Raw genomic sequence first — 12,742 nt, 5'->3', positions numbered from 1 at the left:
AAAGTTGCCTCTCGGCAGCGGGAGCTGATGATCAGCTCAGCTTTCCCCCTTTGAGGTAAAATTTGGGAGTGAAAAGTTCAGCTGGAAGGGGTGGGAGAAACCAGAGTTTGGTGCCAACAGAGCCCCTGGAGCTGGGAAGGGGATTTTCCTCAGCTCTTCTCCATTAGGGGTCGGAGCTCAAGTAGGAAAACGTCCCTCTGTAATTTAGGGAGCCACAGGTGACGTATCCATCGCTTCAGAGTGGAGCAGTCGGGGATTTCGGAGAGAAAAACGAGGAAAAATGCACGATTTGGGTTCATCTGCTGAGGGTTACTCTGGAAGAGTCTTTGCTCGGGCAGGGCAAGGCAGAGGAATGGGAATTCCTCAAATACTAGATCAGTTTCTGAGCGATGCAGGGAGGGAGTTTGTGCCCAAAACATCTGTCAGAGGAGCAGTCAGTGACATCATCATTAATTTTCTGGTCAGACCCGGTTATGTCAGTGCTGGTGATGTTTTATGTGGGGTGTGACACTGAGCTGTGCTGTGGAGCTGCAGGAATGAGCTCCCAAGGGAAGGTTTGAGTGTCCATTGGAGTGTCACTCCTGTAGGAGATTCTGTACTGACTTGCAAGTCATCAGAATTTCGCTCTTTCCCCACTTTCATCACTTTTGCATTGCTAATTAGTGCTTTTAATAAAGGTAAATGTCACGTGGGCCATGAAAATGTTAACTTGCAAAAGCTAGCTATTTATTACAGGTAATAAATAACTATATTTATGTTTATATAATATAAATATAATATATTAATCCATAAAATATACATTATATTAATATATTCTATAAATATATTAACGTTATGAATATACTAATACAAAATATTAACATATAATGTTAATATGTAGCATAATAATATAATTATATTTATTAATTACTATTATTTAAATGTATATATTATTTATATATTATTTATTATTTTTATTATAAGTAATTATTATTACATTCAAATGAAACTTGCAAAAATTGACTATTACACGTAATAAATACATTTATATGTGTTTATAAATACATATAAATGTATAAATGTATACATATAAATGTATAAATGTATAAATACATTTATATGTATTTACTATATTTATAAAATACAATTTATATATAAATACATATTTATATTAAAATTATATGTAAACACACATATGCATATCTATATATACACCTATGATCTGCTGTTAAATTTACATTTTCAATAAGGAGTTTCATTCAGATACTTATCTTTCTTAGAAATGGGGCTTCCTACCACCTGAAATGAGTTGAAGTGCCTGTGGATAAAAGCTGGTTTTAAGTGAGTTCAGCACTGAAACACCCCGTTCTTCACGCCAGATTTTCAGCCCTAGTTTATTCAGCAGCAGGAGTTTGCTGTGGCAGTTCCCTGGACACGGAACAGCAGCACTGGCGACCGCTGGTGTCTTTCCAGAAGCTCTCACGGTCATTCCTGGTGCATTCCGGGAGCTGATGTTGCTCAGGATTCCAGGGATTGCCCAGGAGCAAAGCGCTGGTGTGAACAGGAGGCAGAGATGGTATCAGCAGGGTGGCAGTGCTGTAAATCCTGCCAATGTCAACCCCTGGCTGACTCTGTGTGGGGGTTTTTTTCCCAATTATAGTGCAATTATTGCCTTCAACTGACATCAACTTTGGGCAGAAAGGCCTTGGGGTGCTGCACTCGGTGATGTCAGAGGTCTTTGCAACCTGAAACATTCCATGATTCTGTGATTCTTGGCCATTTTCTCATTCTTGGGGAAATAAGGGCAGAAGAGTCGCTGTGGTGTTGAGTTGTTGTAGATGACATTGTGCCTGTGGGTTCAGTGGAGTATCCTGGTACAGGACATTTTCTTTGCACTCTTACAATAAAACTAGACAGAGGTGTTTTACCTTTTCTTCCTCTTCTCTCAGCTCAAAAAGTGGGTTTGCATCAGCACATGCATGATACCAAACCTTTTGTGACTTGGGAAAAGGTTCCAACTAAAAGCAGAGGAAAGGGCAGGGGAACTGATTATTTATTTATTTATTTATTTATTTATTTATTTATTTATTTATTTATTTATTTATTTATTTATTTATTTATTTATTTTTCCATCCATTATTCTGATTTTTTTATATCTTCTGATGTGTCTGCTCCCGTGGGGCCACTTTAGCTTCTGATGGATTTTGGGTGGATTTAGGATATGAAGTAGGTCTGCACACCAACACTATTTTCTCCCACTAACTCTTTTCCCTGTGGATCTTCACCTGATCTTGGAGTCTGAGAGGGAACAGATGATTTATTTGACAAGTGGAAATGATGTAGGTTCTTGTTGTCTGGACATGGGGCAGATTTTTGTGTTAAAAATAGGATTTCACTTTCTGAGGGGGAGTTTAACTGGCCAAAGACCTGTAATTTTCCATTTAAAAATAATCAGTGGCTGGTAGGTGGAAATGCACAGCTATCTCTTGATTTGTTGGAGCAGTGTTGTTTAGTCCACTTTTCTCATGTTATTAAAGAGGTCCTGAAGAACTTCTTGTGTGTAATATAATAAGGAACGTGAGTACCTTGGAAGGATTAAAGAAGTTTTTTTCTTGAATGTGGTCTGAGGCTAAAATTGTGGAAGAAAAATACTGAAAATCAGATTTTTCTCTCCTCCACTCACTACATTCTTTAAATTTAATTTTCCAAACTGGTTTGTACACAAGTGCTCAAGACAAGCAAAACCACTGCTTATTCCTGTAATCCCTTTTTTTCCCTAGAGTATAAAGTTCCTGTTTCCAGGCACAGGTGAGAGAGAGATTTAAACCAGTTGCACGTGAGGAAGAGAAGCTGTTCCAAGCTCAAGTGTCGTAAAGCTTTTGCTCATCCATAGCTTTGCCAAAGGGCAGTTCTTGGAGGAAATAGGAAATTTAGCTGGGAAAATTAAAATTTAGCTGGAAATGCAGTGGATTTTGAGGTGGGATAAATTTATTTCCTACAGGTGATCAGGGATTCTGAATTTCAAACGAACGTCAGTTCGGGCCATAAGAGGAATGTGATGTCATGCAGCTTTTATTACATGCTTTCTCCTTGCAAAATACCTCTTGCTTCAGTGGTACCTCTCAGGTTTATCGCATTAATCAGACATTATTTTGTTAATCAGACACGATTATCCTTTCAGCATCCCAGCAGTTGGATGGGTTGTGCAGTCAGACACCTCCACGTCATTCCCATCTCACCAGAATTACCCCCGGAGCTAAAGGATGGTGTCATTCCCAGCCCTGTTTGTGCTTTACTTTTCCAAGATCTCAGATAAAGGGCTCCCTCATTTCTCATAATTAAGCCCCGAATTTCATCCCGGGCACTGTTGAGGGTGCTGTGGGTGAGCATAAAGGAATGTGTTTTAAAAGAATGTTGATATAATATGATAATAATATCATCATCATCATAATAATGTGATTCTGTCAGTGTAGTGTAAATTATGTTTTCCTGTGTTATTCTCTGCTCGTGATAACGGGCAAAAAGTCAAAAAATAGAGACTTCCAACTTGGTGGGTAAGAAAAGTACAATAAGTAGTTTTGATTTGCAGATCTGCAATAATATTTTTTTTTAAAATGCTTTAAAATATTTCCTTTTCACTCCCTTTTTCTTTTAAACTTCTAGATTTTTAAAATGCCTCTTTCCCAAAGTGGTTTTTCTTTTTTTTCCCCCATCCATTTCTTCATTTTGGAGCGGGGCAGGTGATGCCTTATAGATCAAATATAAAGATGTCCAGAGGAAAATGTGAAAACAGCAGGTTTTTTTCCTAAGAAATGGGGGAGCCGAGGAGCTTGGGGTGGTTTTTTTTTTGCCTTTTTAGATAAATTCAGTTTTCATTTTTGGCCCCTCTGCTTTGTCGCAGGGAGCACCTGATGATGTCAGGCAGCCGGGTTTAACTTTTCCAGCCCCGAACACGCATACCTTTGTGCCTGTGTAATTCCCCAGCTCTCATGTCCTCAAGTGGTATTTAACAAGCTTAACCAGGAGCAGTTGCAATTATCTAATAGCACCTGAAAAATGGCTCGCTGAACGACAGCAGGAAGTTTTCATTTGCATCGCGTATCTCCGTGTTCAATCTGCTAATCCTCCAGCAGGAGCTGCCAGGAAAAACAATGTAGACAAGGCTTGAATTTTATTAAAAGCAGGAATCGAGCTTCCTACTCTTCTGGAAGATAAACATGAAAACCTCCTGGAAGATGTTAATTAGTTCAGCTATTGTGTGTGCCTGGTTGTTTTTCTGGAGATGTTCTTTATTCTCAGGGTTTTGTGGGTTTTTTTCTGTTAGCAGCCCTTCCCTTCCCTCTTGGTTGTTCTCCCTCCCCCAGGAAAGCTGGAGCTCCGTGTTTCCTCTTGTTTATATAAGTTAATCTGCCATGTTGTGACAGTTTTTTTTTTTCCCCCTTCATTAATGAGGGCTCCTAATTGGCCCTAATGAAACATTTACTCACGCTGCCTGATAATATTATGTGGAAGCACAACAAGAGATAAGAGGCTCTGAAGAAAACAAGCATTTTCAAGATTCCAGATGAGATATGAAAGCCATTTTTTTGGGGGCCAATATTTTCCTGTTTTATTTGAGGAGGGCTCCTGGTGCAGCTGTGTAACCAAGCCCAGGGCAAACAACATCCATTATTTATTGGCCTGGTTGGCAAACAAGGACACCTTTGACTGCATCCCATCCCGAGGTCAATTTACCGTGCCTGGCACCAACCAAAGAGCGGCTTTTTGTGTTTACGTTCTCTCAGTTTTTCCATTTGGCATCAGCTCGTCCTGGGAAAGCGATAGGAACTCGGGGAAGGGGAGGGGGGAGGGAAGGAGAGAGCCTGGATTTGTAGAAAACTGGCACGAGGGTGATTGTGCCTTTTCTTTGCTATCCAGGTGCTTCAGATGCAGTTACACCCCAGTCTCCCCATAAAGGGAAAGTTTCCTTAAACCCCACAGGAACTGCAGAAGATCCAGGTCGAGGGGATAAGTTTTGCAAATGCTCTGCAACTGGAGTGATTCCATTCCAAAGGCAGAGGAAAATCGAAATTATTCAGTGCTGTCCAGCTGCCCGAAAGGCACTGAAATTTTATTAAACTCTTGATACTTGATTGAAAATGGGCTGCTAGTCGATGAATAACTTGAAGGCTGAAGTGTCCAGGGCCAGGTTGGATGGGGCTTGGAGCAACCTGGTCTAGTGGAAGGGAGTGGCACAAGATGAGCTTTAATGTCCCTCCCAACCCAAACCCTGGTTGTTTTACAAGGAACCCATGAAGGAGGACGTTGGCCTCCAAAAGATTCTCCTCATATCGTTGCCAAGACCACTCAAGCAGCCTCTGTTGCCTTCATGTGCCCTTCTGGAGTCAGGAGAACTGGATCCCTGATGGATCATTAGGATCAGGAATGTGTGGCTCTGAAAATTGCTACCTCCGTGTGCTGGGGGGACCTGTTTGCTTCCTAGTTCGTTAGGAACCTCTAATTAGGAGGCTGATTAGTGCTTCTATTTTGGGCATAGCTTGTGTGGAAAGCCTGGGATATCTGTGGAGTGGGAAATAGATATTGCATCTGGAGTGGTTTGGCCCTGCCCCATTATCCATGGCTTGGATAACGATTTTCCCTTGGAAGAGAGGTCAACTCATTCTCATGGGGAGGACTGGACAGCCTCATTCCATCACTTTTTGCCTTTTAGTTGCCTCTTGTGGCGTTGGGATGTCCCAGGGAGGAGGGGTTTTTATTTCTGCAGTGGCACAGCCCTCAAAAAGAAGGACCCAAACCGTGTAGTTCAGGTGCTTCTCTGGATGTTTTGTTATAAAACCCTAATTTAATTTAATTCTCAGTGTTAATCAGGACATGAGAGTGTGCCAGCTAATTCGTTTCTTCCAAACAGAATCAAAATGATCGGTTTCTGGTTTGTTTTCCACAGGTTTTTCTACTTAATGCTTTAGATTCTGGGCTCTAATCAGAAGAAATCTGGACTATCCTGCAGAAAACAGTGGTGGAGGTGCACTGGGAGTAGAGGTGAGCTGAGGCTTCCTCAGGAGTTACTGAAATATAGTCATAAAGCCCGGATTTAGTAAGCAGATCTCCAGTAGGACGGCAAAATCCACAATTAAAAATCACAAGCAAACGCTCGGTGCATAAAATGGAACTTTCTGGCGATGGATTTGTCGGGCAGGGTGTGTGTTGGGAGGGTTTGCAGGGGATGCCCTTGGCCATCCCAGTGCCCTCGGCCATCCCAAAGCGACCCCTCTGGTTTGGCTGGAGCCTCCACTCCAGCCTGTTTGTCCTGCTGGGCATTTGCATGGGTGGAGTGAGGGCTGATTCTGTTTTTTAACATCCCACCCAGGTCCCAGTGCCACTGCAGCTGGGCATTTGTGGCAATCCGAAGGGTCAGTGTTTAATTCTCCTCCTCTATAAATCAGCCTCAGCACAGGACCCAGGAGGGGGGACCAAATAAATGCATTTTTGTGCCATTTTATCCCCTCCCTCTGAACTTCCCACAGCACTTGTGTGCCATCCCCGGGTTTTCCCTCAGTGTTTCCTTGGGGGTGCACTGTAAATCAATCTGAATTCCACTCGTGATGAGCCTCCAGAATTAGATTCTGGAGCTTATCTGAAGCCAACAGTCTTGCATTGATGAGGAATTGGTTTGGGCTCGAGGCTGTTGCTGTGAAAAATGACATTTCCCCACTTTTTGCTGTCCTTAATAATATTATATTCCAGTTTCAAGCGGGATAAAAGAGTTTATAGTTTTCACGTTGATTTTTAGGGGACCTTTCCAGGAATCCCCGAGCATTGGCATTGGTCAGGAGGGCAAAGAGAGGAAAGGAATGAGGTGAACTTGAATCCTGGGGAAGTTTCAGGATTCTGGCCAGCAGAAGGCACTCCCAGCTCAGCTTTGTGTCGCTCTCAGCAGTTCAGACTCGCTGGTTTTTCACCTCCCCGCTGAATTCCCGAGGCTTTCCCCCGTCCTCCATGGGAATTTCATTGTTCAGTTCCTCGGCTTTCCCCCAAAATGATGCCTTTTCTCTCTTTGCCAGGCCTGACTTTGGCTTTCCATGTGCAATAATCCTCAGCATGTCCTTGTTCCATCCCACTCTGGCCGGGGCCTTCCTCCTGCTCTTCCTCCTTCCAGGAATTCGGGTTTCAGCTGAGAACATCAACTTTTACAACGTGAGGCCTCCCCTGGACCGTAAGTAATTTTTTAATTTATGTGTATCTGCAATTTTCCCTCATGTTTTAGCTTAATATAATATAATATTTAACTTCATATTGTAGTTCCTCCCCATATTCTTTCAGCCTTTTTGGTTTTTAGGGGTTTTCCCCCCTTCAAACGTGAGAAAAAGTTTAAAATAACAATTTTGCTTCCCAACCCCCAGCACTTTATTTCTAGGATTTTACAAGTTGAGTGAGAAAAAAACACAAACAATTGCAGGCACTGCTGAAGAAAGAGCTCACATTTTAAGGTCTTTCCCATTTTATTCTGTTTTTCTGGCTCTGAAATGTCTCCCCACAGAGCAAATTATGCAGTGGGTTTCTCATAAATAACACAGGACAGGTGGTTTTGGTCTTTTATCTCGTTTGGGGGTTTTGTGAAGGGGAAGAATAGGTGTGCTGTGTGCAATTAATTCAGTCTAAAGGTAATTAAAAACCTTGTGGGACCTGTGAAGCCAGTTGTCACTAATAGCATCATTTTTCTGGCCTCTTATCTGGCATCAGAAGGGTTCTATCCCTTCATTTTCATTATCTGCATCATTAAAACAGTCAGGACAGGCAGATAAATTAGATATCCAGGGAGCTGTGCACCTTAAAATAATTGATTTAAATCATGTAAATAAGATTTTAAGCCAGTCCTCTCGATCCCTTTGTTAAAAGGATCCAACTTCTCCTTCAGAGTTGAAAATCAAGCTCTGAAGCTGCTTTTCAAGATGTCTTTTTTTTTTCCCCCCATCAAAGGAACCCAAAGCCATTTGAATGTAGATTGAGTTGGTGTGTCTGTGCAAACCTCCACGAGGATGTAAATAAACTGTTCTCTCTCTCTCTCTCTCCTGCTTTTCCCACTTAAATGATTATTTTGGTTTGTGAGAGAATGAAAACGCAAGGACATGTTTTAAAGTTTAGGCCTGGCCAAACCAGTTGAAAATGTAAAACTTGGTTTATTTATCCAACAGTTGAAACCCCGTTGCAAATATGCAAATTTGTAGGTTTTTTATACGTGTGTACAGGTAATATTTTGAACATTTTGGTCGTTTTTTTTTTTTCTCAGTACTTGCAAACTGACTGTGTTTTGATGCTTTTTAAAGCCACTCCATTTCCAGACAGTTTTAAGTGCTTCACTTGTGAGAACGCAGAGGACAATTACAGCTGTAACAGATGGGCTGAAGATAGATGGTGTCCTGAAAGTGAGTAAGTCTGGACTAATGTGAGACTTAGAGGTAACTCACCACCTTGCAGAAGTGTGATTAATGAGATTAACATGCCAGCTGTGGTGCCCTCAGTCTTGCTATTGATGATATGAATCATCTCATTTCTGCTGAGGTGAATATTTTGAGCATTTCAGAGTGCAGAGCAGCAGTGAAAAGATTATTTATATCTATCTCTGTATCTACAGAACATTCTGTGTAATACAGAGCATATAACAATACATGCTCAATGTACTAATTGTAGTCTTAATAATATAACAATATATATAACATCAATAATATTAATTATATATGTCTTTCTATGTGTGTATATGTGTATAGTTATGGGCTTCCTAGGAGTAAATTTTAAAGATTCTTTTGGGGTTTTTTTAAAATCTTAAAAATTGTCTTTGTAGCCTCATCCCATTCCCTTTGGATGCCATCCCAAGATTTAATGTTTTCCTTGTGAGCAGCAGGACCCGAATAGCCGATATCATCCCTGTATGAGGGGACGATGGATCCATAGAAAGGAATGGAAATACGTTTCCTCTTTTTCCTTCCCGGTGATATTCCCAGTAATAGTGGGAAAGGGGAAGAAGTAAATTAGAGGAAACAAAGCAAGAACGAGCTGCCAACAAGAGGAGAGAGAGGAAGATAAATGTGTAAATTATAGTGCTAATAAGTGATTGAAATGGTAGCCGCCTCCCTGGAGGTTTGAAGGGTCAGTTAATCTTCAGATTTCATCACTAATTAATCGCTAAACGCTGTTTTAATGGAGTTGAAAATAGCTCAGTACAGCCCAAAGAACGCATTTCCTGGCAACTGCCAGTGAAGTTTTCGAACACGCACGGAATAAACCCTCTTTTAAAAAAAAAAACAACCTCTCATTTCCCAGGTACTCGGTACTGCCTGACAGCCCATCTCTTCACGGCCCACGGCAAGAGCACGTCGGTCACCAAGAGATGCGCCACGGGGGAGGAGTGTCACTGGGTGGGCTGCCACCGGCACGGGGACAGCGGGCACACGGTGAGAGCTCCTGCTTCCCACTCTTGTTTTTCCTGTCGAGCCAAGTGGGGTGCGCCAAGATCCACTCTGAACAATGCAAGTGTCGAGTTTCTGCAGCGACCCCTTTTTTTCCTTCTCCCTCCTTCCCCGTTCCGGGTGGGACAGCAAGCCCTGTAGGAACGGCTGAGCTTTCCAGGGCATTTCCGTGGGAGGTTTGGGAGTTCTCATGAGGTTGTGCAAGGCTCTGTTTGACTTCAGTTTTTGTTCCATGAGGAAGAGCTGAAACTGCTGCCTCCTCCCCTCCTTGGATGGCGGGTGGAAGTTTATTCATAAAAATCAAATACAGCCCACCAAACTACTATTTCCTGCTGTAAATAACTAATAACCCACTAATTCCTCAGTAGTTGTAAAGATTAATTATGCCATTTTTAATGTGAAAGGTTTCAGACACCAAAAATGAAGCAGACAACATCCATGTTAAATAAGAAAGGATCTGTCCATGTTAAATATGAAAGGATCTGTCCATATTAAATACCAAAAGTTCTATCCATATTAAATATGAAAGGATCTGTCCATATTAAATACCAAAGGTTCTGTCCATATCAAATCTAAAAGCCATCTGTGTGTTTTCTGACTCCATTTCCAGTGATTGCAACAGGTCTTGATGGACTGAGAGAATGAAATGACTTTGCCACCTGCCTTCTATTTTCATGGAATCATAAAATCACAGACTGGTTTGGGTTGGAAGGGACCTTAAAAGTCCTTTTGTTCTAACCCCTTGTCATGGCCAGGGATTTTATCTTAGAATTTTTATCTAATCTTTATAAAATTGGCATTTTATAAATTTATGCTCTTGGCTTTTCTAGTAAGGAGGGTCAAGTAAGGAAAATTGTTTTCCCAGCCTGGTGTCAGCACCAGGGGATGAGTTGCTCCAGGACGGCTGTGCCCACAATTTGGAAGAGATCTGATTGCTTGTATGTTTGATTTGGGATGATTTGTAGCATAAATGCTCCTTCTGCTGCCCTGGGCCAGGCTGCCAAGGGGAGGTGATGGGTCTGTCCAGCTCAGCTTTGCAACCAGTGGAAGGAACGTTCGTAGAATCACAGGATATGCTGAGTTGGAAGGGATCATCCAGGATCCCACAGGATCATCCAGTCCAACCCCTGGCCCTGCACAGACACCCCAACAATCCCCCCCTGTCCCTCAGGGTGTTGCCCAAACCCTCCTGGAGCTCTGGCAGCCTTGGGGCTGTGCCCACTGCCCTGGGGAGCCTGTTCAGTGCCAACCACCCTCTGGGGGAAGAACCTTTTCCTAAAATCCATCCTAACCCTCCCTGACACAACTCCAACCGTTCCCTGGGTGCTGTCACCGCTCACAAGAGTAAAGACATCAGTCCTGCCCCTCTGCTTCCCCTCTACAAGCTCCTGCTGAGCTCCCCTGTGTCCAGTGATGACCTTTTTTTTTTTTCCCCCCTCCCAGGAATGTGTTTCCTGCTGTGAGGGCATGATCTGCAACGTGGAGATCCCCACCAACGCCACCAACGCCGTGTTCGCCGTCCTGCCCGCCCGGAGGACGTCGGGTGGCAGCAGGAGGACGGTCAGCGTGGCAGTGCTGCTGTCCCTCGTGGTGGTCACCCTGTCCTGACGCTGCCCCACTCTCACCACAGACCTCCTTGGGCATCATCAGAGCCGTCAGGATCGTCAAGGAGAGGTCACTGGCACTTCTTAATCACAGAAAATGCAAGTTCACATCGCGAAGTCCTTGGATGTTTTAATCAGGATGCTTCAGGTGGCCTCCAGTATTTACAGACAAACCCCAGGACAACCCACTTTGAATGAGCAGGGGGGTGAACTCAAGTCATAATTTGCTGGTTTGTGATGAAAATGCACATTTGCTTGGCGTGTTTTTTTGGACAGAGAGAACTGGGACAGTCGCTTTCCCAGCTGAGATGAGAAGGAACTTCAGATGGACGATGTGCTGACGTGGAAACTGCTTTTTAACTGCTCATAAAGGGCACAGAGTTTCTTGTCTTGGTCAACAGGTGTATTTAAGCTTCTGTTTAGTCATGGTTTCCATAGGGAGAGGACTTTTTCTGCTTTGATCAGGGCTGTAATTTCTACTGCAAATAATACAGAACGATCCTTTATATCTTGCTTTTCTTTAAAATGTGTCACCCTCCGCTTTTGAAACGATGGGAAACGATGGAGGATTGCACTTGGTGTAAATACAGAGAGAAGTCTCTGCTCTCTCTTGAGGTGCAAGGAGTTTCTCCCAGAAGGATCATTGTCCTTGGTGGATTCTGTAGGTGAACACTGTTGGGTACCCCAGAGCTGTGGGCATCACCCTTGTGTAGCTTTGCCCCCCCTGTTTGAAAGGTTTGGGCCAATATTCTGCTTTTCCTGACAAAATTCTGGGGTTTCCTGTGGTTTATTTGCATGGTTTCACTGTCTGACTCCTCCTGGTTTAGATGGTTGCTCCTCTCACTCATCAATGCACAGCCACAGCTTTAAATGCCCTTTGAACCTGAAAATAATTCCTGAATAATGAATAATCCCTCAATTAATCCAGCTGAGGAAAGATAAGTGCATTTTTAATGATATATATAAGCGTAATATGATATTTTTTTATTATAATTTACGTTGCACTGAACAGCCTGCAGAAGGTTTCTTTTTAAAAGCTTAAATGCTGATAAATACTCCACTATTCAGTGTTGTTTGTGTGATGTTTCCTGTCTGCTGTGTTACTGGTTTATATCTTCTCCAGAGATGGCACTTTTAATTAAAAAATATTCAAATATTCGCTGGTGGGAAACATTTGTGGTGACGAAAATTGCTCGGAAAACTCCTGGCAAAAAAATCTTAGTTTGAATTAAATTCTCTCCTGGCCTCAGTATAGTTTGGAATTTCATCTGCTTTGGCTTTTCCCAGCTTTGGGGAATGTTTACAGGTACCTTTCTGAAGGGTGGTTTATCCTGGTAGAGACACTCTGTGCCCAGAGATATTAAAAAGGACAAGAAAACTTGATTTAGTTCACATTTCTCAAGCTTTGATTGCTGGAATCAGTACTGAGGTGTAGTTTTGTAGCGTTTAAGTGGAAAGAAAATTTACTGTTGTATCTCACAGAATATCCTGAGTTGGAAGGGACCCCACAAGGATCATCAAAGCAAATCCCCTCAAAAGAAGATGAAGGCTGAAAAAGGATACATTAAAAATATTTCAGAGCACAAAGCCATTTCTGTAGGGAAAGGAATAAATATGTATAGGATTCACAATTATTTTGGAGCATTTCTATTTTGTGGTGCTTCGTGAAGGTCATTTTTAGCATCATCAGCTCTC

General features: G+C 42.4%; 1 protein-coding gene across 1 annotated transcript; it reads left to right on the top strand.

The window, feature by feature from the left end:
* Positions 1 to 5,922: 5,922 nt before the first annotated feature.
* On the top strand, positions 5,923 to 11,096 carry LYPD6B (LY6/PLAUR domain containing 6B). Its single transcript, XM_027906369.1, has 5 exons — positions 5,923 to 6,018; positions 7,041 to 7,192; positions 8,304 to 8,402; positions 9,298 to 9,428; positions 10,887 to 11,096. Exons 2-5 carry the CDS (start codon positions 7,078 to 7,080, stop codon positions 11,049 to 11,051), a joined length of 510 nt encoding a protein of 169 aa, XP_027762170.1. The 5' UTR covers positions 5,923 to 6,018; positions 7,041 to 7,077; the 3' UTR covers positions 11,052 to 11,096.
* The last annotated feature ends 1,646 nt before the right edge of the window (positions 11,097 to 12,742 follow it).

The sequence above is a fragment of the Empidonax traillii genome, unplaced genomic scaffold (assembly GCF_003031625.1).
Source record: "Empidonax traillii isolate 1590-97213 ecotype Southwest subspecies unplaced genomic scaffold, ASM303162v1 scaffold1287:size157351, whole genome shotgun sequence".
Classification (NCBI taxonomy): Eukaryota; Metazoa; Chordata; class Aves; order Passeriformes; family Tyrannidae; genus Empidonax; species Empidonax traillii.
This window is presented reverse-complemented; position numbering and strand designations above follow the sequence as displayed.